General features: G+C 55.5%; 1 protein-coding gene across 1 annotated transcript in view; it reads left to right on the top strand.

The window, feature by feature from the left end:
- SND1 (staphylococcal nuclease and tudor domain containing 1) overlaps positions 1 to 26,341 on the top strand; it is an 83,599-nt gene that overhangs the window by 35,893 nt on the left and 21,365 nt on the right. Inside the window, exon 10 of the mRNA XM_085216802.1 lies at positions 2,487 to 2,600. Within this exon, the coding sequence (XP_085072928.1) occupies positions 2,487 to 2,600 (114 nt within the window). The remainder of the gene's footprint in view (positions 1 to 2,486; positions 2,601 to 26,341) is intronic.

The following is a 26,341-nucleotide window of genomic DNA, read 5'->3' as shown; positions in this document are numbered from 1 at the left end:
CCATCCATGTGTCCATCTGTCCATGACTTCATGACTCCATCCATCCATCCATGTGTCCATCTGTCCATGACTCCATCCATCCATCAACCCTCCCTTGCGTCCATCCCCTCATCCATCATTCCACGAGTCCATCCATGCTTTCCTCCATCCACTGTCCAGCCATCCGTCCATCTGTCCATGATTCTGTCCACCCAAGACTCCACCCCTCCATCCATCCATGTGTCCAGCTGTCCATGACTCACTCCGTCCATCCATCCATCCATCCATCCATCCATCCATCCATCCACCGTCACGTCCATCCCTTCATCCATCATTCCACGAGTCCATCCATGCTTTCCTCCACCCATCTGTCCATCCATCCATCCATCTCTCCAACCTTACATCCATTTGTCCATAACTCCATCTACTCACGCACTCTTGAGTCCATCACTCCATTCATCCCTCCATCTGTCCGTCCATCCATCCATCCATACCTACATCCATCTATCCACAACCCCATCCATCCATCCACCCACCCACCCTTGTGTCCATCCCGCCATCCATCCATCCATCTGTCCATCCCTATGTCCGTCTGTCCGTAACTCACTCCCTCCCTCCCTCCCTCCATCCATCCACGTGTCCACCCTACGTCCGTCTGTCCGTGATTCCTTCCATCCACCCATGTATCCATCCCTAAATCCATCTGTCCATGACTCCATCCATCCATCCGTCCACCCTCATGTCCATCCCTTCATCCGTCATTCCACGAGTCCATCCATGCTTTCCTCCACCCATCTGTCCATCCATCTATCCATCTGTCCATCTCTCCATCCATCTATCCATAACTCCATCCATCCATCCTTCCATCCATCCATCCATCCATACCTACGTCCATCTATCCACAACCCCATCCATCCACCCACCCACTCACCCTTGTGTCCATCCTTCCATCCATCCATCCATCCATCCATCCATCCATCCATCCATCCATCCATCCATCCCTATCTCCATCTGTCCGTAACTCCATCCATCCATCCCTCCATCCATCCACTCTATGTCCATCTGTCCAGGATTCTCCCTTTCTCCATCCACCCGTGTATCCATCGCTACATTCATCTGTCCGTGACTCCTTCCATCCCTCCATCTCTCCATCCCTCCATCTCTCCATCCATCGCTCCATCCATAACTTCATCCATCTGTCCATTACTCCATCCATTCCTCCCTCCCCCCATCCATCTATCTGTCTGTCCCTACATCCACCTGTCCTTAACTCCATCCATGCATCCACCTGTCCGTCCATCCCTCCATCCATTCCTCCCTCCATCCATCCCTCCATCCATCCATCACTCAGTCCATCCATCTATCCACCTGTCCATCCCTACATCCGTCTGTAACTCCATCTACCCACCCACCCTTGAGTCCGTCCATCCATCCATCCATCCATCCATCCATCCATCCATCCATCCTCATGTCCATCCCTTCATCCGTCATTCCACGAGTCCATCCATGCTTTCCTCCACCCATCTGTCCATCCATCCATCCATCTGTCCATCTCTCCATCCATCTATCTATAACTCCATCCATCCTTCCATCCATCCATCTGTCCATACCTACGTCCATCTATCCACAACCCCATCCATCCACCCACCCACCCTTGTGTCCATCTCGCCATCCATCCATCCATCTGTCCATCCCTACGTCCATCTGTCCGTAACTCCATCCATCCATCCCTCCATCCATCCACTCTATGTCCATCTGTCCATGATTTTCCCTTTCTCCACCCACCCGTGTATCCATCACTACATTTATCTGTCTGTGACTCCTTCCATCCCTCCATCCCTCCATCTCTCCATCCATCGCTCCATCCATAACTTCATCCATTTGTCCATTACTCCATCCATCCCTCCCCCCATCCATCTATCTGTCTGTCCCTACATCCACCTGTCCTTAACTCCATCCATGCATCCACCTGTCCGTCCATTCCTCCGTCCATCCCTCCGTCCATCCATCCATCACTCAGTCCATCCATCTATCCATCTGTCCATCCACCCACCCACCCTTGAGTCTATCCATCCATCCATCCATCCATCCATCCATCCATCCATCCATCCATCCGTCCACCCTCATGTCCATCCCTTCATCCGTCATTCCACGAGTCCATCTATGCTTTCCTCCACCCATCAGTCCATCCATCCATTCGTCTGTCCATCCCTACATCCATCTGTCCGTAACTCCATCCACCCACCCACCCTTGAGTCCATCCCTCCATCCATCCCTCCATCCCTCCGTCCATCCCTACTTCCATCTATCCATGACTCCATTCCCCCTCCCTCCTTCCCTCCCTCCACCCATTCCTCCATCCCTCCATCCATCTGTCCGTCCATCCTTCCCTTATCCATCCCTACATCCATCCATCCACGACTCCATAACCCCATCCATCCGTCCGCCCGTCCCTACGTCCGTCTGTCCCAGCCCCCCCCTCTCACCACCCCTCTCTCCCTCCTCAGGTGATGCAGGTGCTGAACGCCGATGCCATCGTGGTGAAGCTCAATTCTGGTGACCACAAAACCATCCACCTGTCCAGCATCCGACCGCCGCGGCTGGAGGGCGATGGAGCGCAGGTGAGGGCAGGGATATGGCCGTGGGGGGGGGGGAGGGGTCTGTCCGGCCCCCTGTGGTGTCCCTTCTTTCCACGTCCCCTGACGAGCTGTAGGAACCAGTGCTGGGGGTCCTGGTTCCTCGTGGTGCTTGGAGAACCGTGGCTCTTGGTGCATGGTGGCACCTGGTGGCACCTGGTGGCACCTGGGTTGGGGCATGTTGGCACCTGGTTCCTCGTGGTACTTGGAGAACCGTGGCTCTTGGTGCATGGTGGCACCTGGTGGCACCTGGTGGCACCTGGTTCCTCGTGGTACTTGGAGAACCGTGGCACTTGGTGGCACCTGGGGCATGGTGGTACATGGAGAACCGTGGCACTTTGTGGCACCTGGTGGCACCTGGGGCATGGTGGTACGTGGAGAACCGTGGCACCTGGTGGCACCTGGGTTGGGCATGGTGGCACTTGGCGCCTTGGGGTATGTGAAGATGCGTAGTTCTTGGTGCATGGTGGCTCCTGGTGGCACCTGGGGCATGGTGGCACCTGGTTCCTCGTGGTACTTGGAGAACCGTGGCACTTGGTGCATGGTGGCACCTGGTGGCACCTGGGGCACGGTGGTACGTGGAGAACCGTGGCACTTGGTGCATGGTGGCACCTGGTGGCACCTGGTGGCACCTGGTTCCTCGTGGTACTTGGAGAACCGTGGCTCTTGGTGCATGGTGGCACCTGGTGGCACCTGGGTTGGGGCATGTTGGCACCTGGTTCCTCGTGGTACTTGGAGAACTGTGGCTCTTGGTGCATGGTGGCACCTGGTGGCACCTGGTGGCACCTGGTTCCTCGTGGTACTTGGAGAACCGTGGCACTTGGTGGCACCTGGGGCATGGTGGTACATGGAGAACCGTGGCACTTTGTAGCACCTGGTGGCACCTGGGGCATGGTGGTACGTGGAGAACCGTGGCACCTGGTGGCACCTGGGTTGGGCATGGTGGCACTTGGCGCCTTGGGGTATGTGAAGATGCGTAGTTCTTGGTGCATGGTGGCTCCTGGTGGCACCTGGGGCATGGTGGCACCTGGTTCCTCGTGGTACTTGGAGAACCGTGGCACTTGGTGCATGGTGGCACCTGGTGGCACCTGGGGCACGGTGGTACGTGGAGAACCGTGGCACTTGGTGCATGGTGGCACCTGGGGCATGGTGGTACATGGAGAACCGTGGCTCTTGGTGCATGGTGGCACCTGGTGGCACCTGGGGTATGGTGGTACATGGAGAACCGTGGAACTTGGTGCATGGTGGCTCCTGGTGGCACCTGGGGCATGGTGATACATGGAGAACCGTGGCTCTTGGTGCATGGTGGCTCCTGGTGGCACCTGGGGCATGATGGCACTTGGTTCCTCGTGGTTCTTGGAGAACCGTGGCTCTTGGTGCATGGTGGCACCTGGTGGCACCTGGGGTATGGTGGTACATGGAGATCTGTGGCACTTGGTGCATGGTGGCTCCTGGTGGCACCTGGGCATGGCGATACATGGAGAACCGTGGCTCTTGGTGCATGGTGGCACCTGGTGGCACCTGGGTTGGGCCGGGTGGCACTTGGTGCCTTGGGGTATGTGAAGATCCGTAGTTCTTGGTGCGTGTTGGCACCAGGTGGCACCTGGGGCATGGTGGTACGTGGAGAACCGTGGCACCTGGGGCATGGTGATACATGGAGAACCGTGGCTCTTGGTGCATGGTGGCTCCTGGTGGCACCTGGGGCACGGTGGTAGATGGAGAACCGTGGCACCTGGGGCATGGTGGTACGTGGAGAGTGGTGGTACTTGGTGCTTGGTGGCACCTGGTGGCACTTGGGTCATGGTGGTACGTGGACCCTGGATCCCATCCCCCGGATCCCACCCTCAGGATCCCATCCCCTTGATCCCATCCTCAGGGTCCCGTTGGTAGGATCCCATCCCGATGATCCCATCCCCCGGATCGCATCCACAGGATCCCATCCTCAGGATCCCGTTGTCCCCAGGATCCCATCCAGATGATTCCATCCCCACAATTCCACCCCCATGATCCCATCCCCACAATCTCATCTTCAGGATCCTGTTGTCCCCACGATCCCCCCCCTAGGATCCCATCCCTGTGATCCCATTCCCCACGATCCCACCCCCACGATCCCATCCCCACGATCCCACCCCCCACGATCCCACCCCCCACGATCCCACCCCCCACGATCCCACTCCCCCACAATCCCACCCCCACGATCCCATCCTCCAGATCCCATCCTCAGGATCCCACCCCCACGATCCCACCCCCATTATCCCACCCCCACGATCTCATCCTCAGGATCCTGTTGTCCCCAGGATCTCATCCCTAGGATCCCACCCCCACGATCCCATCCCCCACAGTCCCACCCCCACCATCCCATCCCCACGATCCCACCCCCATTATCCCACCCCCATTATCCCACCCCCACGATCCCACCCCCACGATCCCACCCCCACGATCCCATCCTCAGGATCCCACCCCCATTATCCCACCCCCACGATCCCACCCTCAGGATCCCATCCTCAGGATCCCACCCCCCACGATCCCACCCCCATTATCCCACCCCCATTATCCCACCCCCACGATCCCATCCTCAGGATCCCGTTGTCCCCAGGATCTCATCCCTAGGATCCCACCCCCACGATCCCATCCCCCACAATCCCACCCCCACCATCCCATCCCAAAATCCCGTTGCCCCCCCCCCCCCCCTCTCCCCCCTGCCAGAGCACCACGCAGCTCAGGACCCTCCCCCCTCCCCAAGCCCTGTGCATCGCATCCCCTCCCATCGCCAGCAGGAGAGGCAGCAGTTCAAACTGCTTCGGCTTTCTGTGTCCTCTGTGCCCTTCAGCGACTGCTTGGCAGCTGGGGGGGGAGAGGGGGTGGCCGTGTGGGGCAGGCTGGTGCCCCACGCCATCTCCCCACGCAGCCTGACCCCAAAAGTGTCCGCATTGGATGCAGCAACGAGGGCACGGTGCCGCGCCGAGCACCGAAACCGGAGCCACCCCGAGAACTTCTGCCATGTGGGGCTGAGCTGCTGCCACCTCCACCCACAGGAGGAGGGGACCCGCGGGGACGGCAGAGCTCGTCCTGAGATGCTCTGGGACGTTTGCAAAAACGACTGCGGCTCGAAATAGCAGCCCGTGCCCACGGCTGCCGGCGCCCTGCAGCAAAAGCCCGGCGCTGCGCGATGCCCCGCGGCTCTCTGTGCCCGCGTGACCTCAACCATCAGCATAACTTTCCCCCCCCAACCCCCCCCACTTCCTTTCCCCTTCAGATCGTTTGCTTTAAAGCAATCTGCGGTTTAATGAGCAAGATAGGATCACCCCCCTCACCCTTCCCCCCCTCCCCCCCCGGCTTGGCTGCGCTCGCATCTCGCTGCCGGGGCTGAGAGTTGCAAAACGTGGGGCTGCAAATGGGGAGCAGGGAGAGGGGATGGGGTTTGGTGCAAGCGGGGGCACCTTTCGGGCACTTCTGGAGCACGAGGGGTTCCTTGGGCACCTTGAGGGTGATCGGAGCACCTTGTCCCCCGGCGATGGCTGAGCTGTGAATTTGGGGGTTGGTGCATTTAGGGGGGGTGCACCTTTGGCTGAGCTCTGGATGCGGGTCTCGGAGCGACGGGGGGCGTTTTTGGGGCAGCTTTTGGGGCACCTTTTTTGGGGGGGCTGGAGAGCGGGGTTCACCCTATGGGCACCAGTAGGGCTCCCGCTGCTCCATCCCTTCAGCACCTCGTGTCCCGCGGGTTGTGCTGTCTGTCCATCCATCCGTCCATCCATCCCCGGTCCAGGGATGCAGCGCCGTGTTGGGACGTGGTGTGACTCAGAGCTGTGCCTCCCCCGGGTTCCAGCAGCTCCCCTGTCCCCGCAGCACGTGGAGGAAACCTTGATTTCAGCTGGGCGTGTATTTTAATCACGAGCTCATTCCCCCAGACGGCTTAATTACAGAACCTCGTTAGCGCTCTGCGTTCGAGCGAGTCGCCTTTGCCCAATGGGCGCTGCCAAGCTGCACTGATCCCGGCGTTTATCTAAATGAATATCTTAATTGGGAATGCTGGCGGAGTGGGGGTGATGGAGTGCAGAGCTCCAGGTGTGCTCCTGTTGCCCATCTGGGGAGGGGGGCTGCCAACCTTTTGCTCATTGCCCCTCAACGGCTCTGCCATTGCTTTGGGCTCCTCTTAGAGCCGTCATCCTTGATGCCTGTGGTTGTGGATGGGGTCTTGTGCAGCCTGAGCTGATGGGGGGCACCCAGCCCGTGGCAGGGATGGGGCTGGGGGTGGGCCTTCCAACCCAACCATTCTACAGCTCTGTGATCATTAAGGTCCCTTCCAACCCAACCATTCTACAGCTCTGTGATCCATAAGATCCCTTCCAACCCAACCATTCTACAGCTCTGTGATCATTAAGGTCCCTTCCAACCCAACCATTCTACAGCTCTGTGATCATTAAGGTCCCTTCCAACCCAACCATTCTACAGCTCTGTGATCATTAAGGTCCCTTCCAACCCAACCATTCTACAGCTCTGTGATCATTAAGATCCCTTCCAACCCAACCATTCTACAGCTCTATGATCATTAAGGTCCCTTCCAACCCAACCGTTCTACAGCTCTGTGATCCATAAGATCCCTTCCAACCCAACCACTCTATGGATCTATGATCTATAAGGTCCCTCCCAACCCAACCGTTCCATGATTCTGTGATTCCATGACTCTGTGATTCCATTGTCCCGATATTATTCCACCATTCCACAATTCTGGGATTCCATGATCCCATGACTTCATGTTCCCACCATTATATGATTCCACGATTCTGGGATTCCATAACTCTGTGATACCACAATTCTCTGGGTCCACCATTCTGTGACTCCGTGATCCCATGATGATAATCAATGCAATTCTACTGTTCCGTGATTCCTTCATTCTATGCTTCCCTCATCCTATGATCCCAAGGAACAGCTTGAGTTCGAAGGGACCTTCAAGATCCTCCAGTTCCAACCACGATGCCATGATTCCCCAGTGCGAGGATTCTGTGTTTCCCTGATTCCCTGATTCCACAATCCCACATTTCTGTGATCCAATGACCCCGTGATCCCACAGAAGCTCTTGGGTTGGAAGGGACCTTCAAGATCCTCCAGTTCCAACCACATTCCCGTGATTCCCCAATGCCAGGATTCAGTGCTTCCTTGATTCCATGATTCCACAATCCCACATTTCCACGATCCCATGATCCCATAGAATGGCTTTGGTTGGAAGAGACCTCCAACATTATCCAGTTCCATCCACATCTCCGTGATCTCACAACCCCTTGGTTCCATAGAACCACTTGGGTTGGAAGGGACCTTCAAGATCCTCCACTTCCAACCACGATCCCATCATTCCATGATGCCAGGGTTCAGTGCTTCCCTGATTCCATGATTCAATCCCACATTTCCATGATCCCATAGAGTGGCTTTGGTTGGAAGAGACCTCCAACATAATCCAGTTCCATCCACATCTCCGTGATCTCACAACCCCTTGGTTCCATAGAACCACTTGGGTTGGAAGGGACCTTCAAGATTCTCCAGTCCCAACCACATTCCCGTGATTCCCCAATGCCAGGATTCAGTGCTTCATTGATTCCCTGATTCCACAATCCCACATTTCCACGATCCCATGATCCCATAGAGTGGCTTTGGTTGGAAGAGACCTCCAACACCATCCAGTTCCATCCACATCTCCATGGTATCTCAACCTCTTGGTTCCATAGAACCACTTGAGTTGGAAGGGACCTTCAAGATCCTCCACTTCCAACCACGATCCCATCATTCCCCAATGCCAGGATTCAGTGCTTCCCTGATTCCGTGATTCAATCCCACATTTCCATGATCCCACAGAATGGCTTTGGTTGGAAGAGACCTCCAACATCATCCAGTTCCATCCACATCTCCGTGATCTCACAACCCCTTGGTTCCATTGAACCACTTGGGTTGGAAGGGAACTTCAAGATCCTCCAGTCCCAACCACATTCCCGTGATTCCCCAGTGCCAGGATTCAGTGCTTCCCGGATTCCATGATTCCGCAATCCCACATTTCCACGATCCCATGATCCCATAGAGTGGCTTTGGTTGGAAGAGACCTCCAACACCATCCAGTTCCATCCACATCTCCGTGATCTCACAACCCCTTGGTCCCATAGAACCACCTGGGTTGGAAGGAACCTTCAAGATCCTCCACTCCCAACCACGATCCCACGATCCCACAATCCTTGGTCCCCCATCCCCCCAAATTCCGTGCCATCCCTGCCGTGCTGTTGGACCCCCCCATGCTCAGAGCATCACTGCCATGTTGCACCGCTTACCGAGCAGCCGCTGCCCGCCGCCACGCTGCTCTGCACTCAACGAGCATGAAAGATTAACGAGGAACAAACCCGCTGCTCATCAGTGTCTCGTCTCCACTTAATTGCTGCTACACGAATCGTGGTAACTCATCCGTGGATCGCATACCAGCGGCTTAATGGGCAAAGAAGGGCTGCATTCAGGGGGGTTGCAGGGCACAGAGCGAGCGCTGAGGTTCCCCATCAATATTTGATGGGGCTTTGATTGCTCCCTGGGTGAGAGCAGCTCTTCTGCTGCATGGATTGCCCCGGGCTGCTTGCTGCTTGCTGCTGTTGGGAAATGCTGAGCGTGCAAAGCTGCAGCCCTTGCAGCGTGCAATGTGCAGCGTGCGGGGGGATGCTGAGGGTGAGCAGGAGGAGAGGGAGGTGATGCACTGTGTGCAGTGGTGCGTGGTGTGCTGTGGTGCATCCGGAGGGGCAGCACGTGGCGTGCAATGGTGCAACGTGTGCACGTCTGTGCGGCGGTGTGCAGTAGTGCGAGGTGTGGGAGAGCACATCGGAGAGAAGTGGTGCAGCGTGTGCAGCAGTGCATGGAGTGAAACAGCAAATCCTCGAGCAGATTGCAGGGTCCTGGCTCTGTGTGCGTGCAGGTGCTGCAGCAGCAGTGCAACACTGGATGTGCTGCTCAGGCTGTTTGCAGAGTTGCAGCTCTGTGTGCATGCAGGTGCTACAGCAGTGCAACATGGAGCTGTGCTGCATGCAGGGCTTGCTGTGCCCTTTGCAACCCCTGTTTGTGCAGAGTTGCAGCTCTGTGTGCATGCAGGTGGTGCCGCAGCAGTGCAACACGGAGCTGTGCTGCACGCAGGGCTCGCTGTGCCCTTTGCAACCCCTGCAGCTTTGTGCAGGGTTACAGCTCTGTGTGCATGCAGGTGCTGCATGCAGGGCTCGCTGTGCCCTTTGCAACCCCTGAGAGTTGCAGCTGTGTGTGCATGCAGGTGCCGCAGCAGTGCAACACGGAGCTGTGCTGCACGCAGGGCTCGCTGTGCCCTTTGCAACCCCTGTTTGTGCAGGGTTACAGCTCTGTGTGCATGCAGGTGGTGCTGCAGCAGGGCAGCAGTCGCTGTGCCGCTTTGGCAGACTGCAGAGTTGCAGCTGTGTGTGCATGCAGGTGCCGCAGCAGTGCAACACGGAGCTGTGCTGCACGCAGGGCTCGCTGTGCCCTTTGCAACCCCTGCAGCTTTGTGCAGGGTTACAGCTCTGTGTGCATGCAGGTGCTGCACGCAGGGCTCGCTGTGCCCTTTGCAACCCCTGAGAGTTGCAGCTGTGTGTGCATGCAGGTGCCGCAGCAGTGCAACATGGAGCTGTGTTGCACGCAGGGCTCGCTGTGCCCTTTGCAACCTGTTTGTGCAGGGTTACAGCTCTGTGTGCATGCAGGTGGTGCTGCAGTAGTGCAGCAGTCAGTGTTCAGGAATCACAGAGGCACTGAGTCACTGTATCATGGATTTAGAGAGGCATAGAATCATGGAATCATAGAAGTATAGAATCCCAAAATCATGGATTCGTAGAGGCGTGGAATCTTGGAGTCCCGGAATCATGGGTTCATACAATCATGGAATCACAGGGGCATAGAATTGCAGAATCATGGAATCATGAAGTGATGGAATCCCAGAATCATGGAGTCATGGGATCATGGAGATAAAGAATCATGGGGTCTCGTAGAGACAATCCCAGAATCATGGATTAATGACTCATTGAGTCCCAGAATCATGGATTCGTGGAATGATAGATGCATAGAATTCAAGAATGATGGATTCATGGCATCATAGAGGCAGAGAATCCCAGAATTGTGGAATCATAGAGGCAAAGAATCATGGGTTCATGGAGTCATAGAGTCCCAGAATGATGGAATCATGGAATCATGGAGTCATAGAGTCCCAGAATCGTGGATTTGTGGAATCATAGAGGTAAAGAATCCCAGAATCGTGGAATCGTAGAGGAATAGAATCCCAGATTCGTGGAATCATGAAATCATAGAGGCAGAGAATCCCAGAATTGTGGCGTCATAGAGGCAGAGAATCCCAGAATCATGGATTTATGGAATCATAGAGACATAGAATTCAAGAACGATGGATTCATGGCATCATAGAGGCAGAGAATTCCAGAATCATAGAGTCATAGAGTCGCAGAGTCATGGATTTGTGGAATCATAGAGACAGAGAATCCCAGAATCATGGAATCGTAGAGGAATAGAATCCCAGATTCGTGGATTCATGAAATCATAGAGGTAAGGAATCCCAATCTTGGCATTGTAGAGGCAGAGAATCCCAGAATCATGGATTCATGGAATCATAGAGGCATAGAATTCATGAATGATGGATTCATGGCATCATAGTGACAGAGGATCCCAGAATCTTGGAATCATAGAGGCAAAGAATCCCAGAATCGTGGGTTCATGAAATCATAGAGGCAAAGAATCCCAGTCATGGCATCATAGAGGTGAAGAGTCCCAGAACGATGGATTCATGGCATCACAGAGGCAGAGAATCCCAGAATCATGGATTCATGGAATCATAGGGGAGAGAATCCCAGAATGATGGACTCATGGAATCGTAGGGGCAAGGAATCCCATCATGGCATTGTAGAGGCAAAGAATCCCAGAATCTTGCCATCACAGAGGCAGAGAATCCCAGAATCATGGATTCGTGGAATCATAGAGGCAGAGAATCCCAGAATCATGGAATCGTAGAGGAATAGAATCCCAGATTTGTGGAGTTGTGGAATCATAGAGGCAAAGAATCCCAGTCATGGCATCATAGAGGCAGAGAGTCCCAGAACGATGGATTCATGGAATCATAGAGGCAGAGAATCGTGGAATCGTGGAGTCATAGAGTCCCAGAATCATGGTTTTATGGGATCGTAGTGGTAAAAAATCCCGGAATCTTGGAATCATGAAGGAACAGAGTCCCAGAATGATGGATTCATGAAATCATGGAGGCAAAGAATCCCAGAATCATGGAATCACAGAGGAATAGAATCCCAGAATCATGGATTCATGGAATCATAGAGGCATAGAATTCAAGAATGATGGATTCATGGCGTCATAGAGGCAGAGGATCCCAGAATCATGGGTCATGGAATCATAGAGGCAAAGAATCATGGAATCATGGAGTCGTAGAATCATGGTCCCAGAATCATGGATTCATGGAATCATAGAGGCAAGGAATCGTGGAATCATGGAGTCATAGAGTCCCAGAATCATGGATTCATGGAATCATAGAGGTAAAGAATCATGGAATCATGGAGTCATAGAGTCCCAGAATGGTGGAATCATGGAGTCGTAGAGTCCTAGAATCATGGATTTGTGGAATCATAAAGAGTCCCAGAGTCTTGGAATCATAGAGGAGCAGAGTCCTAGAATCGTGGATTCATGAAAAATCCCAGAATCATGGAATCAAAGAGGAATAGAATCCCAGAATCATGGATTCATGGAATCATAGAGGCAAAGAATCATGGAATCATGGAGTTGTAGAATCATGGTCCCAGAATCATGGATTCATGGAATCATAGAGGCAAGGAATCGTGGAATCATGGAGTCATAGAGTCCCAGAATCACGGATTCATGGAATCATAGAGGTAAAGAATCATGGAATCATGGAGTCATAGAGTCCCAGAATCGTGGAATCATGGAGTCGTAGAGTCCCAGAATCATGGATTTGTGGAATCATAAAGAGTCCCAGAATCTTGGAATCATAGAGGAGCAGAGTCCTAGAATCTTGGGTTCATGAAATCATGGAGGCAAAGAATTCCAGAATCATGGAATCACAGAGGAATAGAATCCCAGAATCATGGATTCATGGAATCATAGAGGCAAAGAATCATGGAATCATGGAGTCGTAGAATCATGGTTCCAGAATCATGGATTTGTGGAATCATAAAGAATCCCAGAATCTTGGAATCATAGAGGAGCAGAGTCCTAGAATCGTGGGTTCATGAAATCATGGAGACAAAGAATCCCAGAATCATGGAATCATGGAGAAATAGAATCCCAGAATGATGGATTCATGGAATCATAGAGGCATAGAATTCAAGAATGATGGGTTCGTGGCATCATAGAGGCAGAGAATCCCAGAATTGTGGAATCATAGAGGCAAAGAATCATGGATTCATGGAGTCATAGAGTCCCAGAATCATGGATTCATGGAATCATGGAGTCATAGAGTCTCAGAATCATGGATTTGTGGAATCATAGAGGCAAAGAATCCCAGTCATGGCATCATGGAGACATAGAATCCCAGAGTGATGGATTCACAGAATCATAGAGGCATAGAATTCATGATTGATGGATTCATGAACTCCCAGAGGCAAAGAATCATGGAATCATGGAGTCGTAGAATTCCAGAATCATGGATTCATGGAATCGTAGAGGCATAGAATGCCAGAATCGTGGAATCATGGAGCCATAGAATCAGAGTCATGGATTCATGGAATCATAGAGGCATAGAATGCCAGAATCGTGGAATCACGGAGCCATAGAATCAGAGTCATGGATTCATGGAATCATAGAGGCATAGAATGCCAGAATCATGGAATCACGGAGCCATAGAATTACAGTCACGGATTCGTGGAGTCACAGAGACAAGGAATCACGGAATCGTGGGTTCGTGAAATCATGGACTCATGGAATGGATGGAGGAATAAATGAAGGGCTGGATGGACAGAGGGATGGATAAAGGGGCGGATGGATGGATAGAGGGAGGGACAGAGAGACGGATGGAGGGATGGATGGAAAGAAGGATGGAGGGACGGATAAAGGGACGGATGGTTGGAAAGAAGAGTGGGGAGAGGGATGGATGTATGGATGAACGGAAGGATGGAGGGATGGATGAATGGATGAAGGGATGGATGGAAGGATAAAGGGATGATGGAGGGATGAATGAAGGGATGGGTGGAAGGAGGGAGGGAGGGTTTGAGTGGGGGATGGAAGGAGGGGCGGAAGGACGGAGGGATGGAGGGATGGATAAAGGGATGGGTGGATGGAAAGAAGGATGGAGGTACGGAGGGATGGACGGAGGGATGGACGGATGGATGGAAAGAAGGATGGATGGGTGGATGGAGGGATGAATAAAGGGAGGGATGGATAAAGGGATGGATGTAGGGATGAATGAAGGGATGGATGGTAGAGGGATGGGTAAATAGGTGAATGAAAGGATGGAGGGTGGAGGGATGGATGGAGAGAGGGATGGAAAGAAGGATGGAGAGACAGGGATGGATAAAGGGATGAATGGTTGGAAAGAGGGATGGAGAGAAGGAGGGAGGAAGGGATGGATGGATGGAGGGATGGAGGGATGGAGAGATGCAGGAATGGATGGATGGAGGGATGGATGGATGGAGGGATGGATGGTGGGATGGAGGGATGGATGGAGGGATGAATGGAGGGATGAATGGAGGGATGGGTGGATAAAGAGAAGGATGGATGGATGGAGGGATGGGTGAACGGATGGAGGGAGGGAGAAAGGGATGGAGGGATGGATAAAGGGATGGATGGATGGAGGGATGGATGGATGGATGGAGGGATGGATGGATGGGTGGGTGGGTGGGTGGATGGAGGGATGGATAAAGGGATGGATGGAGGGAGGATGGATGGACGGATGGACGGATGGATGGATGGGGGTGGGTGGGTGGATGGAGGGATGGATGGACTGAAGGATGGATAAGGGGATGGATAAAGAGATGATGGATGGAGTTATGGACGGATGGATGGACACGTAGATGGGGGATGGACAGACAGACAGAAGGAAGGATGGAAGGATGCACAAGGAGGGAAGGCTGTAGAGCTGGGGTGAGAAGGAAGAACAGTTGCACGATGGAGGGTCAGGCAGTGCTGGAAAGCAAGGATTTAGGCGGGGTGGGGAGCAGGGGTGGGGGACGGCGATGGAAGGGGAAGGAATGCGCTGGAGGGGCAGAGCCTTGCTGGGGGACCTGCCCTCCCCCTGCAGCCCCACAGCTCTGTGTTGAACCTCTCTCTGTGCCAATTTGCTGCCCTAATTGCTGAACAACTAACGAGCTTCGCTAATTGCGGTGGCGCTGGATGTGCACAATCCCCCCCCCCCCGCCGAAAGGAGCTCCAAAAATGAAGGTTAATGCATTGATTTCCTCGATAATAAACCGGCTTCCTCGGCACACACCGTTAATTAGATACGGCTAATTAGCCTTGTGGGTTGATTGGTTTCCGTAGGAAAATCCGTGGCTGCAACCTCGGCTCTGCATCGTGGCAGTGGGAGAGTGGGGGAAATGGGTCTCAGATCTGGTGCTGTGGCATCCAGAGTGGAACAGTGGTGGCATCCAGGGTGGCACCGTGGTGGCATCCAGAGTTGGATAGTGGTGGCAATCAGTGTGGCACAGTGGTGACATCTGTCACATCCAGAGTGGCACTGCGGTGCCAGCCAATGTGGGACAGTGGTGGCATCCAGAGTGGCACAGTGGTGGCATCCAGTGTGGCACAGTGGTGGCATCCAGTGTGGCACAGTGATGGCATCTGGAGTGGCACCGTGGTGGCATCCAGAGTTGGATAGTGGTGGCAATCAGTGTGGCACAGTGGTGACATCTGTGACATCCAAAGTGGCACTGCGGTGCCAGCCAGTGTGGGACAGTGGTGGCATCCAGAGTGGCACAGTGGTGGCATCCAGTGTGGCACAGTGGTGGCATCCAGTGTGGCACAGTGATGGCATCTGGAGTGGCACCGTGGTGGCATCCAGAGTTGGATAGTGGTGGCAATCAGTGTGGCACCGTGGTGACATCTGTGACATCCAAAGTGGCACTGCGGTGCCAGCCAGTGTGGGACAGTGGTGGCATCCAGAGTGGCACAGTGGTGGCATCCAGTGTGGCACAGTGGTGGCATCCAGTGTGGCACAGTGATGGCATCTGGAGTGGCACCGTGGTGGCATCCAGTGTGGCACCGTGGTGACATCTGGAGTGGCACTGCGGTGGCAGCCAGTTGGCACAGTGGTGGCATCCAGAGTGGCACAGTGGTGGCATGTGGAGTGGCACAGTGGTGGCATCCAGTTGGCACAGTGGTGGCATCCAGTTGGCACAGTGATGGCATCTGGAGTGGCACAGTGGTGGCATCCAATGTGGCACAGTGGTGGCATCTGATGTGGCACAGTGGTGGCATCCAGTGTGGCACAGTGGTGACATTTGTAGTGGCACAGTGATGGCATCCAGTGTGTAACCGTGGTGGCATCCAGAGTGGCATCCAGTGTGGCACAGTGGTGGCATCCAGTGTGGCATAGTGATGATATCCAGAGTGGCATCCAGTGTGGGACATTGGTGGCACCCAGAGTGGCACAGTGGTGGCATTCAGTGTGTCTCTGTGATGGCATCTGATGTGGGACAGTGGTGACATCTAGAGTGGCACAGTGATGGCATCCAGTGTGGCACAGTGGTGGCATCCATTGTGTCTTGGTGGTGACATTCAATGTGGCACCATGGTGGCATCCAGAGTGGCACAGTGATGGCATCCAGCATGGCATCCAGTGTGGGACAGTGGTGGCATCCATTGTGGCTTGGTGGTGACATTCAATATGGCACCATGGTGGCATCCAGAGTGGCACAGTGATGGCATCCAGCATGGCATCCAGTGTGGGACAGTGGTGGCATCCAGTGTGGCATCCATTGTGGCTTGGTGGCGACATTCAGTGTGGCACAGTGGTGGCATCCAGTGTGGCACAGTGATGATATCCAGAGTGGCATCCATTGTGGGACATTGGTGGCACCCAGAGTGGCACAGTGGTGGCATTCAGTGGTGGCAGGTGATGGCATCTGATGTGGCACAGCAGTGGCATCCAGTGTGGGACGGTGGTGGCATTCAGTGTGGCTCTGTGATGGCATCTGATGTGGCACAGCTGTGGCATCCAGTGTGGGACGGTGGTGGCATCCAGAGTGGCACAGTGGTGGCATCCAGTCTGGCACAGTGGTGACATTCAGTGCGGCTTGGTGGTGACATTCAGTGTGGCACCGTGGTGGCATCCAGAGTGGCATCCAGTGTGGCACAGGGATGGCATCCAAGGTGGGATAGTGTTGGCACCCAGGGTGGCAGAGTGGTGGCATCCAGTGTGTCTCTGTGATGGCATCTGATGTGGCACAGTGATGGCATCCAAAGTGGCACAGTGGTGGCATCCAGCATGGCGTGCCAGTGACATCCAGCGTGGCACAGTGGTGGCATCCAGTGTGGCACAGTGATGATATCCAGAGTGGCATCCAGTGTGGGACATTGGTGGCACCCAGAGTGGCACAGTGGTGGCATTCAGTGAGGGCAGGTGATGGCATCTGATGTGAGACAGTGGTGACATCTAGAGTGGCACAGTGATGGCATCCAGTGTGGCACAGTGGTGGCATCCATTGTGGCTTGGTGGTGACATTCAATATGGCACCATGGTGGCATCCAGAGTGGCACAGTGATGGCATCCAGCATGGCATCCAGTGTGGGACAGTGGTGGCATCCAGTGTGGCATCCATTGTGGCTTGGTGGCGACATTCAGTGTGGCACAGTGGTGGCATCCAGTGTGGCACAGTGATGATATCCAGAGTGGCATCCATTGTGGGACATTGGTGGCACCCAGAGTGGCACAGTGGTGGCATTCAGTGAGGGCAGGTGATGGCATCTGATGTGGCACAGCTGTGGCATCCAGTGTGGGACGGTGGTGGCATTCAGTGTGTCTCTGTGATGGCATCTGATGTGGCACAGCTGTGGCATCCAGTGTGGGACGGTGGTGGCATCCAGAGTGGCACAGTGGTGGCATCCAGTCTGGCACAGTGGTGACATTCAGTGCGGCTTGGTGGTGACATTCAGTGTGGCACCGTGGTGGCATCCAGAGTGGCATCCAGTGTGGCACAGGGATGGCATCCAAGGTGGGATAGTGGTGGCACCCAGGGTGGCAGAGTGGTGGCATCCAGTGTGTCTCTGTGATGGCATCTGATGTGGCACAGTGATGGCATCCAAAGTGGCACGGTGGTGGCATCCAGTGTGGCACAGTGGTGACATTTGTAGTGGCACAGTGATGGCATCCAGTGTGATGGCATCCAGTGTCATCCAATGTGGCACAGAGTGACATCCAGTGTGGCACAGGGATGATATCCAGAGTGGCATCCAGTGTGGGACATTGGTGGCACCCAGAGTGGCACAGTGGTGGCATTCAGTGTGTCTCTGTGATGGCATCTGATGTGGGACAGTGGTGACATCTAGAGTGGCACAGTGATGGCATCCAGTGTGGCAAAGTGGTGGCATCCATTGTGGCTTGGTGGTGACATTCAATATGGCACCATGGTGGCATCCAGAGTGGCACAGTGATGGCATCCAGCATGGCATCCAGTGTGGGACAGTGGTGGCATCCAGTGTGGCATCCATTGTGGCTTGGTGGCGACATTCAGTGTGGCACAGTGGTGGCATCCAGTGTGGCACAGTGATGATATCCAGAGTGGCATCCATTGTGGGACATTGGTGGCACCCAGAGTGGCACAGTGGTGGCATTCAGTGTGTCTCTGTGATGGCATCTGATGTGGCACAGCTGTGACATCCAGTGTGGCACAGTGGTGGCATCCAGTGTGGCACAGGGATGATATCCAGAGTGGCATCCATTGTGGGACATTGGTGGCACCCAGAGTGGCACAGTGGTGGCATTCAGTGAGGGCAGGTGATGGCATCTGATGTGGCACAGCTGTGGCATCCAGTGTGGGACGGTGGTGGCATTCAGTGTGTCTCTGTGATGGCATCTGATGTGGCACAGCTGTGGCATCCAGTGTGGGACGGTGGTGGCATCCAGAGTGGCACAGTGGTGGCATCCAGTCTGGCACAGTGGTGACATTCAGTGCGGCTTGGTGGTGACATTCAGTGTGGCACCGTGGTGGCATCCAGAGTGGCATCCAGTGTGGCACAGGGATGGCATCCAAGGTGGGATAGTGTTGGCACCCAGGGTGGCAGAGTGGTGGCATCCAGTGTGTCTCTGTGATGGCATCTGATGTGGCACAGTGATGGCATCCAAAGTGGCACAGTGGTGGCATCCAGCATGGCGTGCCAGTGACATCCAGCGTGGCACAGTGGTGGCATCCAGTGTGGCACAGTGATGATATCCAGAGTGGCATCCAGTGTGGGACATTGGTGGCACCCAGAGTGGCACAGTGGTGGCATTCAGTGAGGGCAGGTGATGGCATCTGATGTGAGACAGTGGTGACATCTAGAGTGGCACAGTGATGGCATCCAGTGTGGCACAGTGGTGGCATCCATTGTGTCTTGGTGGTGACATTCAATATGGCACCATGGTGGCATCCAGAGTGGCACAGTGGTGGCATCCAGCATGGCATCCAGTGTGGGACAGTGGTGGCATCCAGTGTGGCATCCATTGTGGCTTGGTGGCGACATTCAGTGTGGCACAGTGGTGGCATCTAGTGTGGCACAGTGATGATATCCAGAGTGGCATCCATTGTGGGACATTGGTGGCACCCAGAGTGGCACAGTGGTGGCATTCAGTGAGGGCAGGTGATGGCATCTGATGTGGCACAGCTGTGGCATCCAGTGTGGGACAGTGGTGGCATCCAGAGTGGCACGCTGGTGACATTCAGAGTGGCACAGTGGTGGCATCCAGTGTGGGACAGTGGTGGCATTCAGAGTGGCAAAGCAGTGGCATCCAGTGTGGGACAGTGGTGGAATTTGGGGTGGGATGATGTGGGTTGGGATGGTGTGGGGTGTGAGATGATGGGGGGTGTAGGGTGTGGGGTGTGGGGTGTGGAATGGGGGATGTGGGGTGTGGGGTGTGGGGTGTGGAGTGTGGGGTGGGATGAAATGGGGTTGGGGAGATGGATTTGGGATGGGATGTGAGATGTGGGGTGGGATGTGGAGTGTGAGGTGTGGGTGTGTGGTGTGGGGTGTGGGATATGGGGTGTGGGGTATGGGATATGGAGTGTGGGGTGTCAGATTTGGGATGCAGGATGTGGGATTTGGGATGTGAGATTTGGGTTGGGGGATGTGGAGTGTGGGATGTGAGATTCGGGCTGCAGGATGTGGGATATGGGATTTGGGATGTGGGATGTGGGATTTGGGATGCAGGACGTGGGATGCAGGATGTGGGATGCAGGATGTGGGATGTGGGATGCAGGACGTGGGATGTGAGATTTGGGATGCAGGATGTGGGATGTGGGATTTGGGATGCAGGATGTGGGATGCAGGATGTGGAATTTGGGATTTGGGATGTGAGATTTGGGATGCAGGACGTGGGATGCAGGATGTGGGATGCAGGATGTGGGATGCAGGATGTGGGATGTGGGATGCAGGACGTGGGATGTGAGATTTGGGATGCAGGATGTGGGATGTGGGATTTGGGATGCAGGATGTGGGATGCAGGATGTGGAATTTGGGATTTGGGATGTGAGATTTGGGATGCAGGACGTGGGATGCAGGATGTGGGATGCAGGATGTGGAATTTGGGATGCAGGATGTGAGATGTGAGATTTGGGCTGCAGGATGTGGGATTTGGGATGCAGGACGTGGGATGCAGGATGTGGGATGCAGGATGTGGAATTTGGGATGCAGGATGTGGGATGCAGGATGTGGAATTTGGGATGCAGGATGTGAGATGTGAGATTTGGGATGCAGGATGTGGGATTTGGGATGCAGGACGTGGGATGTAGGATGTGGGATTTGGGATGAAGGATTTGGGATGCAGGATGTGGGATGTGGGATTTGGGATGCAGGACATGGGATGCAGGATGTGAGATGTGAGATTTGGGATGCAGGATGTGGGATGTGAGATTTGGGATTTGGGATGTGAGATGTGAGATATGGGATGCAGGACGTGGGATGCAGGATTTGGGATGCTCCATGAAGGATATGGGATGGGGGATTTGGGGTGCCTGACGTGGGATGTGGGATTTGGGATGCAGGACGTGGGCTGCAGGATTTGGGCTGCAGGACGTGGGATGTGGGATTTGGGATGCAGGACGTGGGCTGCAGGATTTGGGCTGCAGGACGTGGGATTTGGGATTTGGGATGTGGGATTTGGTATGTGGGATTTGGGATACCAGACGTGGGATGCAGGATGTGAGATGTGGGATGTGGGATTTGGGATGAAGGATTTGGGCTGCAGGACATGGGATGCAGGACGTGGGGTGCTCCATGAAGGATATGGGATATGGGATTTGGGATTTGGGATTTGGGATGTGAGATTTGGGGTGCAGGACGTGGGATGCAGGATTTGGGATGCTCCATGAAGGATATGGGATGGGGGATTTGGGGTGCCTGACATGGGATGTGGGATTTGGGATGCAGGATGTGGGATGTGGGATTTGGTATGTGGGATTTGGGATACCAGATGTGAGATGTAGGATGTGAGATGTGGGATGTGGGATTTGGGATTTGGGCTGCAGGACATGGGATGCAGGACGTGGGATGCTCCATGAAGGATATGGGATATGGGATTTGGGATTTGGGATTTGGGATGTGAGATTTGGGATGCAGGACGTGGGATGCAGGATTTGGGATGCTCCATGAAGGATATGGGATGGGGGATTTGGGTGCCTGACGTGGGATGTGGGATTTGGGATGCAGGACGTGGGCTGCAGGATTTGGGCTGCAGGACGTGGGATGTGGGATTTGGGATGTGAGATTTGGGCTGCAGGATGCAGGAGGCTTCACGCACGATGCAGGAGCGATGCAGGATGCGGGGCTGATTGCGATTGCAGGCAGCGTCTGAGCCCCCAGCTCTGCTCCCCCTTCCCAAACGCAGCCTTGGATGGGATCACAGACTTAACAGCCCGTGCCAGGCAGGCACTTCAACAAGCCATAAATCTGGAGTTCGTTAGCGAGGATTAATTGGTGTTTGCACAAGGCTTTGGCTGCCTGCAAAGGGGCAGACGGGAGCCGGAGCAGCGCTGTCTGCCTCGGAGCTTTGCAGTGCGGGAGGGATGTGCTGTGTGCATCCTAACCCCGCTCCTTTGCGTGCTCCTCCGTGGCCCTTTGGAACCAGGCTGCAGCAAGGGAGAGGGGGGCAGCAAGTGGCTGGGGTTGCAGGAAGCAACCAGGGTGCAGGAAGCAGCTGGGGTTGCAAGGAGCAACCAGTGCAGCAGGCAGCTGGGGTTGCAGGAAGCAACCAGGGTGCAGGAAGCAGCTGGGGTTGCAAGAAGCAACCAGGGTGCAGCATGCAACTGGATTGCAGGAAGCAACCAGGGTGCAGGAAGCAGGCGGGGTTGCGGGAAGCAACCAGGGTGCAGGAAGCAGCTGGGGTTGTAAGAAGCAACCAGGATGCAGCTAGCAGCTGGAGTTGCAGCAACAGCTGGGGTTGCAGGAAGCAGCTGGGTTGCAGGAAGCAGCTGGGGTTGCAAGAAAGCGGCTGGGTTGCAGGAAGCAGCTGGGTTGCAGAAATCAGCTGGGTTGCAGCAAGCAGCTGGGTTGCAGAAATCAGTTGGGTTGCAGAAATCAGCTGGGGTTGCAAGAAAGCAGCTGGGTTGCAGGAAGCAGCTGGGGTTGCAAGAAAGCAGCTGGGTTTGCAGCAAGCAACTGGGGTTGCAAGGAAGCAGCAGGGTTGCAGGAAGCAGCTGGGGTTGCAGGAAGCAGCTGGGTTGCAAGAAAGCAGCTAGGTTGCAGGAAGCAGCTGGGTTGCAGGAAGCAGCTGGGGTTGCAAGAAAGCAGCTGGGGTTGCAGGAAGCAGCTGGGTTGCAGGAAGCAGCTGGGGTTGCAAGAAAGCAGCTGGGGTTGCAAGGAAGCAGCTGGGTTGCAGGAAGCAGCTGGGTTGCAGGAAGCAGCTGGGGTTTCAAGAAAGCAGCTGGGGTTGCAGGAAGCAGCTGGGTTGCAGGAAGCAGCTGGGGTTGCAAGAAAGCAGCTGGTTTGCAGGAAGCAGCTGGGTTGCAGGAAGCAGCTGGGTTGCAGGAAGCAGCTGGGGTTGCAAGAAAGCAGCTGGTTTGCAGGAAGCAGCTGGGGTTTCAAGAAAGCAGCTGGGGTTGCAAGAAAGCAGCTCGTTTGCAGGAAGCAGCTGGGTTGCAGGAAGCAGCTGGGTTGCAGGAAGCAGCTGGGGTTGCAGGAAGCAGCTGGGTTGCAGAAATCAGCTGGGGTTGCAAGAAAGCAGCTGGGGTTGCAGGAAGCAGCTGGGTTGCAGCAAGCAGCTGGGTTGCAAGAAAGCAGCTGGGTTGCAGGAAGCAGCTGGGTTGCAGCAAGCAGCTGGGTTGCAAGGAAGCAGCTGGGTTGCAGCAAGCAGCTGGGTTGCAGCAAGCAGCTGGGTTGCAGCAAGCAGCTGGGGTTGCAGGAAGCAGCTGGGTTGCAGAAATCAGCTGGGGTTGCAAGAAAGCAGCTGGGGTTGCAGGAAGCAGCTGGGTTGCAGGAAGCAGCTGGGGTTGCAAGAAAGCAGCTGGGTTGCAGGAAGCAGCTGGATTGCAGGAAGCAGCTGGGGTTGCAAGAAAGCAGCTGGTTTGCAGCAAGCAGCTGGGTTGCAGCAAGCAGCTGGGTTGCAGGAAGCAGCTGGGTTGCAGGAAGCAGCTGGGTTGCAGGAAGCAGCTGTGGTTGCAGGAAGCAGCTGGGTTGCAGGAAGCAGCTGGGGTTGCAGCAAGCAGCTGGGTTGCAGAAATCAGTTGGGTTGCAGAAATCAGCTGGGGTTGCAAGAAATCAGCTGGGTTGCAGGAAGCAGCTGGGGTTGCAAGAAAGCAACTGGGGTTGCAGCAAGCAACTGGGGTTGCAAGGAAGCAGCAGGGTTGCAGGAAGCAGCTGGGGTTGCAGGAAGCAGCTGGGGTTGCAAGAAAGCAGCTAGGTTGCAGGAAGCAGCTGGGTTGCAGGAAGCAGCTGGGGTTGCAAGAAAGCAGCTGGGGTTGCAGGAAGCAACTGGGTTGCAGGAAGCAGCTGGGTTGCAGCAAGCAGCCCGTTGCCTTGCAGGGCGTTGCTCGGTGCCTGGGCTGGCAGCTGCAGGCGTTGCCCGCATGCGTTTGTTCTGCGCTGCAGGGAGGCTCGCTGGCAGCGGGGCCGCAATCAGCGAATGGAGCTGGCCGCCCGCCTCGTTAGGAGCTAATTGGGAAGGGGTGGCAGCAGCTCGGTGTCGCGGGGGGGTCCTTGGGTGTCCTCTGGTGCCCTCCTCTGCGTCAGCAATGCTGGGGGGCCGGGGGGGTCCAAACAGCTCTGTGCAGACCCCCAGTGTGGGTGCATCGTTGCATCGCCCACTGCATCTCTTCGCACCCCCTCCCCAACTCCCTCTGCACCCCCTCCCCAATTCCTTTTGCGTTCTGCCCCCCATTTCCCTTTGCAGCCCCCCATCTCTCTTTGTACCCCCTCCCCATCTCCCTCTGAACCCCCCTCCCCATTTCCCATTGCCCCCCCCCCAATTCCCATTGCGTTCTGCCCCCCCTTCCCATTCCACCCCCCTCATCTCCCTTTGCACCCCCTCCCCACCTCCCTCTGCACCCCCTCCCCAATTCCCTCTGCAACCCCTCCCCATTTCCCATTGCACCCCCTCCCCATGTCTTCTTGCACCCCCTCCCCAATTCCCTTTGCATTCTGCCCCCCATTTCCCATTCCACCCCCCCATCTCCCTCTGCACCCCCTCCCCATTTTCCATTGCACCCCCCCCCAATTCCCATTGCGTTCTGCCCCCCCTTTTCTTTCCACCCCTCCCCATCTCCCTCTGCACCCCCTCCCCAATTCCCATTGCATTCTGCCCCCATTTCCCATTCCACCCCCCTCATTTCCCATTCCACCCCCTCCCCATCTCCCTCTGCACCCCCTCCCCATTTCCCATTGCACCCCCTCCCCAATTCCCATTGCCCCCCCCAATTCCCATTGCATTCTGCCCCCAATTCCCATTCCATCCCCCTCATTTCCCTTTCCACCCCCTCCCCATGTCCCTCTGCACCCCCTCCCCATTTCCCATTGCCCCTCCTCCCCAATTCCCATTGCCCCCCCCCAGTTCCCATTGCCTTCTGCCCCCCATTTCCCATTCCACCCCCCTCATCTCCCTTTGCACCCCCTCCCCATCTCCCTCTGCACCCCCTCCCCAATTCCCTCTGCAACCCCTCCCCATTTCCCATTGCACCCCCTCCCCATGTCTTTTTGCACCCCCTCCCCAATTCCCTTCGCATTCTGCCCCCTATTTCCCTTTCCACCCCCCATCACTCTTTGCACCCCCTCCCCAATTCCCATTGCATCCTTCCTTCATCCCTCTGCACCCCCTCCCCAATTCCCTTTGCATTCTGCCCCCCATTTCCCATTCCACCCCCCCATCTCCCTCTGCACCCCCTCCCCATTTCCCATTGCACCCCCTCCCCAATTCCCATTGCATTCTGCCCCCAATTCCCATTCCATCCCCCTCATTTCCCTTTCCACCCCCTCCCCATGTCCCTCTGCACCCCCTCCCCAATTCCCTTTGCATTCTGCCCCCCATTTCCCATTCCACCCCCCCATCTCCCTCTGCACCCCCTCCCCATTTCCCATTGCCCCTCCTCCCCAATTCCCATTGCCCCCCCCCCAATTCCCATTGCGTTCTGCCCCCAATTCCCATTCCATCCCCCTCATTTCCCTTTCCACCCCCTCCCCATGTCCCTCTGAACTCCCTCCCCATTTCCCATTGCCCCCCCTCCCCAATTCCCATTGCATTCTACCCCCCCTTGCCTTTCCACCCCCCTCATCTCCCTCTGCACCCCCCTCCCCAATTCCCATTGCATCCTTTCTGCATCCCTTTCCACCTCCTCCCCATCTCCCTCTGCACCCCCTCCCCATTTCCCATTGCCCCTCCTCCCCAATTCCCATTGCCCCCCCCCAATTCCCATTGCGTTCTGCCCCCCATTTCCCATTCCACCCCCCTCATCTCCCTTTCCACCCCCTCCCCACCTCCCTCTGCACCCCCTCCCCAATTCCCTCTGCAACCCCTCCCCATTTCCCATTGCACCCCCTCCCCATGTCTTCTTGCACCCCCCTCCCCAATTCCCTTTGCATTCTGCCCCCCATTTCCCATTCCACCCCCCATCTCCCTCTGCACCCCCTCCCCATTTTCCATTGCACCCCCTCCCCAATTCCCATTGCGTTCTGCCCCCCCTTTTCTTTCCACCCCCCCTCATCTCCCTCTGAACCCCCTCCCCAATTCCCATTGCCCCCCCTCCCCAGTTCCCCTTGCATTCTGCCCCCCATGTCCCATTGCATCCCGCTCTGTGTCCCTTTTTGTGTCCCACATTTGGGGGTGATGCTATGGGGGGGCTGGGGAGGGGCAATGGGATTTTAGACCCCTCCATCCCATTGCAGACCCCCCACCCCCCATATTATAGGGTTGATGCTATGGACAATGGGATTTTAGACCCCCCCACCCCACTGCAGACCCCCCCGCCCCCCCATATTTAGGGGTGTTTCTATGGTTGGGAGACCATGGGATTTTGGACCCACCCACCCTATTGCAGCCCACCCCCCCCCACATTTAGGGGTGATGC

The sequence above is a fragment of the Meleagris gallopavo genome, chromosome 1 (assembly GCF_905368555.1).
Source record: "Meleagris gallopavo chromosome 1, MGAL_WU_HG_1.1, whole genome shotgun sequence".
NCBI lineage: Eukaryota > Metazoa > Chordata > Aves > Galliformes > Phasianidae > Meleagris > Meleagris gallopavo.
The sequence above is the reverse complement of the archived record's forward strand: the minus strand, read 5'-3'. Positions and strand labels throughout refer to the sequence as shown.